We start from the raw sequence: 5,428 nt of genomic DNA on the forward strand, positions 1-5,428 counted from the left end.
CTTGTTACAGATTGTGTCATGGACTGTAACGCCTTAAGCTCACAAAAGTGTGCACGTGACCAGGGCCTGAACCTGGACACCACACCGAGAGCTCCAGCGTTGTGCTAGGCCACGCAACGCGCGTTAATTAATTAACGCGCACCGCGACGCGTTTGTTTACACTTACGTGTTGCTCTAGAATTGTATAAATAGGTAGATTATTATTGAATAAAACTAATCTTAACTATACCTACGGGACAAGGCTTACAATTGGTATTTGCGAAAAAATGCGACATTCTGTATGTTTCAGGAACGGGCTCTGGCAAATCATTGACGTTCTTATTACCTATTTTTTTGGAAGCAAGGCTAATTCGCAGTTGGTCAGCGTGCTAGTTGTCCCATTGGTTGCTTTGAAGGGTGACATGGTAAGACGTGCAACAGAAGCGGGCCTCCATGTGGAGACTCAATGGACAAAATACGAAAAATCCTTGCCCATATCTTCTGTAATGCCCGATTTATTTGTTATTACAGTTGATCAAGCAGTTTGCTTGCCCTGCTTGGAATGGCTATCCTCTTTGGCAAAGCAGAATGTTCTCGCACGCGTTGTTATTGACGAGGTTCACACAGTGTTGAACGATTATTCGTGGCGAGAGCGTATTCGTCTGGTGTACAAGTTAGCTGAACTTCATACGCAATTGCTTTTATTGACGGCTACATTGCCCATTGAACAAGAGTCGATGATCCCCCGAGTGTTTTGCGCGACTCCTGTCATGGACCATGCCTTAGTCCAGTGTAAGGCCGTGGTCCATGGCCGAGTGGTACTGGGGAGACTGTACCAGGTTCGAGTGAGCTGCTATGACTTTTTGGCGCTCCGGTTCGAATCCTGGGTTTCTCTCCCACTAAGCTCGGCACGTGCTCGGCTAGCTGCGAGTCTATTGCAGCAGCTACCGGCACGGAACACCCAAGTGCCGCGTGAGCCAATCGGAGGCTATTCCGCCTTCCCCGCTCCGGAACAACAATGTTCCCACGAGTCTTACGACGAGCGGACGGCGATAGCATCTCCGCGTGGCTCTGTAGATCCGATCATAGCGTGATCGGGTTAAGCACGCCATACCTTATCAGTATGGCCTGTTAACCCCGCACGCTACGGTATCTACGGTGATTAAACTCTTCCGAGGCAAGAGTGATCACGTAAGCAGCATAGCATAAATAGTGGACAAGTTCCACAACTAATAATCATCAATTTCTTATTTCAACAACTTGAGCACCAACTGGACTGTTAGTGACTCCGTTTTAAAATTCGTGTCGGAACTACGCAAGTTGAAAGCATACTTGAGCCTGGACGATGGAACTGTGCTGGATCAATTTCTTCGAGGCTCAAAGTCAGTTATCCACAGAGAACTTCACCTGCGCAGCTCGGACTCGTTTGAAGAAGCCATCAAGATGGCTTCCTACTTGGATACGAATCCAGAGGAATAGAAGAATTCCCAGAGCCTGCACGCATTCCCCAACGACCGATATATGGATCTAAGATCTCATGCAGATGGATGCCATGCGTGTACAAGGAGCAGGCTCATCTGAGCGAGTACGCTTGTTCGTCGAAGGACGCTGCTTCAAGTGCTGGCAAGTAGGACACCTAGCTAGGAACTGTCCTAGCAACAAGAGGACTCCCAATCGCGGCCCAGTGCCGATTCCAGTGATTTATTTGGACCAGGAAGGTCGAGAGGTGTCTCCTCCTAAGACACAACGTCAGGAAAAGACGGAGAGGAAACCAAGAAACGACGAGACCACTAGTCGTAGTCCCGTAGACCCTGAATACAATTTGTTTGACAATTATTCACCGCTGCAAGCAAACATGGTAGGAAGGTTGACACTAGCGCCGCTGGTTTGCTCACAATTGACCGGACTTCTTCCGGCGGTGGAGGCACCACCTCTGGTGCATTGCAAATTAATGGGACAAGACTGTCGAGCATTGCTTGATACAGGTTGTGCCACCTACATCGTATCAGAGGACTTTGCACTGCGTCACGGACTTCCAATTCTACAAACGGCTTCCCGCCCCGTTCAACTGGCGGTAGAAACAAAGGAACTCGTGGTGCTGGACCGTTGTACCGCGCCAATAACGGTGCAAATCGGTAACACGGTAACCAAACAAAGCTTCTTCGTTGCGAAACAGGCAGCAGAGCACGATGCAATTTTGGGAATACCTTTTTGGAACAATTTTGGAGTTCAGCTGAACGGGAATCGAGTACGTATCAATGGGGATCAAGTGTCCCGAGCTAGGCACCTGGAAAAACGCCCCTGGATTGCGGTGGAATGCGTGTCCAGAAAGACAATGAAGAAGCAACTGGACAGATCGGACGAAATCCGTTTTTTGTTACAACTGAGAGCTATGCTAGTGCTCACTGAAAGGTGGAAGAAGCAAGACCACATCCACAACTACCGCAGCTGACGGAATTGCTGGACGAATTCAACGACAGGTTACCCGCCGAACTCCCTGATGGCCTTCCGAAATCGGGAGAAGTGGAGCACACGATCCCCTTTAAGCCAGGATGCGAGCCGGTGTGCCGGCCGCTGTACCGCCTGGCACAACCGGAGTTGGAAGAGCTGCGAAGACAGTTGGACAACTTACTGAGGGCGGGAAGAATCGCCCCGTCCGTAAGCCTTGAACCGTAGGTATAGTTAAGATTAGTTTTATTCAATAATAATCTACCTATTTATACAATTATAGGACGACGCGTAAGTGTAAACAAACGCGTCGCGATACGCGTTAATTAATTAACGCGAGTTGCGTGGGTGCGGTCAAAGACCGCAGGCTTTCGTAGCGTAGTGCTGCGTGGCCTAGCACAACGCTGGAGCTCTCGGTGTGGTGTCCAGGTTCAGGCCCTGGTCACGTGCACACTTTTGTGAGCTTAAGGCGTTACACCTTCTCACCTCCAGAAGAGAGCACACCCTCCGGCACCTCCCCACCTAGTGCCTTTACTTTTCGCTAGTACGTCCGGATGACGTCTGGCACAATGTGGTCGGCGGGCTCCCAGACGTCGTCTTCCTCGGTATAGCCCGACCACCGGACCAAGTATGACCACTTCCCATAGTGGTTCGCGTGTGCCAGGAGTTCTTCGACGTCGTAATCGACGTCAATGGATCCGTCTGGGTTGTACACCGGGTGAGCCTTCGAGTCGGGGGGCAATTGGAGCTTTGCGACGTTCCCCCGTCTCTTCAGAATTTTGAATGGGCCATCCCAGCGGCGAATCGTCCAGGAATTAGATCTTCGTCCGGCTCCCTCCGGTGCTTGTTCCCTTCCCTCTCCTGGTGCTCCTGGGCCCGCTGCATTGAGTCGCGGGCCCTGCAGATAGTGTCGTTCAGGCTCGAGAGGTATTCCTCTACAGCTGGCTCGTCACTAACTGCATGGCGGGCGATCCCAGTGGGAGTAAAACCATAATTAGCTTGGAAGGGAGTTGTACCAATCGATGAGTGCACGCTGTCATTGTACGCGTACTCTACGAGAGGGAGCAGGGATTCCCATCTGCTTGGGTCGCGCCAGGCAAGCGTCCTGAGCATCTGCTTGACAGTCCGGATGGTTCTCTCGGACTGTCCGTCGGTCTGTGGATGCGCGGCCGTCGACATCTTGAGCTTCGTGCCCAAGATTTTGTGTACCGCCTTCCAGAAACGGGCCTTGAACCTCGGATCTCGGTCTGAGGTGATTGTTTCAGGCAGCCCGTGCAGCCTAAAGACGTTGCGGACAAACAGGTCCGCCGTTTCTGTTGCTGAGATGGTCTGTCGGCACGGTGCCAACACGACCATCTTCGTGAGTCGATCTACGACCACGAGAACAGCGTTGTTGCCCTCGGCGTCCGTCGCCGTCATGGGCCCGAAGAAGTCCATGGCGATTTCTTGCCATGGGCGAGTGGGAATGCTCATGGGTTGCATCAACCCTTGAGCTGGTCCAGAAGTACCTTTGGAGAGCTGGCAATCGTGGCACTCTTTAACGAACTTCTGGACATCGCGATACATCCGGGGCCAGTAGAACACGCGGGCCAGTTTCGCATAGGTTCTGTCGACTCCCGGATGGCCTGCTATCGGTGTACTGTGATGGTCAAACAGCAGTTTCTGCTTTGTAGTCCATGGCCGAGTGGTACTGAGGAGACTGTACCAGGTTCGAGTGAGCTGCGATAATAGAGAAGACCGTCTCGAATCATGAAGCGCTCCGGTTCGAATCCTGGGTTTCTCCCCCAGTAAGCTCGGCACGTGCTCGGCTAGCTGCGAGTCTATTGCAGCAGCTGCCGGCACGGAACGCCCAAGTGCCGCGTGAGCCAATCGGAGGCTATTCCGCCTTCCCCGCTCCGGAACAACAATGTTCCCACGAGTCTTACGACGAGCGGACGGCGATAGCATCTCCGCGTGGCTCTGTAGATCCGATCATAGCGTGATCGGGTTAAGCACGCCATACCTTATCAGTATGGCCTGTTAACCCCGCACGCTACGGTATCTACGGTGATTAAACTCTTCCGAGGCAAGAGTGATCACGTAAGCAGCATAGCATAAATAGTGGACAAGTTCCACGACTAATAATCATCAATTTCTCATCTTTTCAACTTGAGCACCAACCGGACTGTTGGTGACTCCGTTATACTTGGTTGCGAGGCTTCCGTTTCTTCCTCGCCTGGCCCGCCTGAAAGCGCATCATGGACCAACCCCGGCATACGCAATCCAGGATCCAGACGAGGTGGCCGCGCAAACCTATGAGGTGGAAGAATTGTTAGCACACGCAATTCATGAGTCCAAAAGATCTTACCTGGTCCGCTGGGTGGGCTACACCGAAGAGGACGATGGTTGGGAGCCCGAGGAGCACATCGACCCGGGCACTGTTAAGCGTTACTGGCAGAAACTTCGCGCGCTAGGCGCTGACGTGCCGTCGGGGGCGCCCCCACCGTAACCCTCCACCGCGAGAAAATGGCCTCCACATCTCCTGCGGGGGCATGCCTCAGTTAGAGGTGAGAGAGTATAAGGCCGCATAGCGTAGTTTGCTCTAAACTCACTATGTGCCCTTGCGAAGGCTAGCGCGTTGCGCTAACCCAGACAGGCCTCTAGCCATGTAACACCTTGCTACTTAGTTTGGTAGGAGAATTAAATGATGATTTTATTTGTATTTTTCTAGGTTTTTTATAGCAATAATTCTGTCCAGTTTTGCATCTGGAGTGACGGTAATCCCGGAATTATTGCTAAGGTTGACTCCTTAAGGTGGAGGTTGGAACAGGGCCTTTGAAGTAAGGACTTGCATGTCCTACTAAACAAGAAAGGCTCTGTGGCCTAGGGGTAACTCTGAACCTTCGAACGATTGTTCGTCGGTTCGAGTCTTGTTGTGACCTCATTTAACGAGGTCCAACCTACAGTCCGTTACAGTGTTCGTCAGCAAAGTATACATTTTCAACGCTCGGTTGTGCTTGTC

At 51.8% G+C, this 5,428-nt stretch overlaps 2 protein-coding genes across 2 annotated transcripts; both read left to right on the top strand.

Annotated features, from left to right (window-relative positions):
* Positions 1-1,516: 1,516 nt before the first annotated feature.
* On the top strand, positions 1,517-2,457 carry SJAG_05118 (hypothetical protein; the record flags this gene model as incomplete). Its single annotated transcript, XM_002176076.2, has 1 exon — positions 1,517-2,457. The coding sequence occupies one exon, from the start codon at positions 1,517-1,519 to the stop codon at positions 2,429-2,431; it is 915 nt and encodes a 304-aa protein (XP_002176112.1). The 3' UTR covers positions 2,432-2,457.
* A 2,185-nt stretch (positions 2,458-4,642) lies between these two features.
* SJAG_06641 (hypothetical protein) lies at positions 4,643-4,915 on the top strand (the record flags this gene model as incomplete). The annotated part of the gene is made up of 1 exon (XM_011050781.1): positions 4,643-4,915. The coding sequence occupies one exon, from the start codon at positions 4,643-4,645 to the stop codon at positions 4,913-4,915; it is 273 nt and encodes a 90-aa protein (XP_011049083.1).
* Positions 4,916-5,428: the final 513 nt, after the last annotated feature.

The sequence above is a fragment of the Schizosaccharomyces japonicus genome (genome assembly GCF_000149845.2).
Source record: "Schizosaccharomyces japonicus yFS275 unplaced genomic scaffold supercont5.18, whole genome shotgun sequence".
In the NCBI taxonomy this organism is placed as follows: Eukaryota; Fungi; Ascomycota; class Schizosaccharomycetes; order Schizosaccharomycetales; family Schizosaccharomycetaceae; genus Schizosaccharomyces; species Schizosaccharomyces japonicus.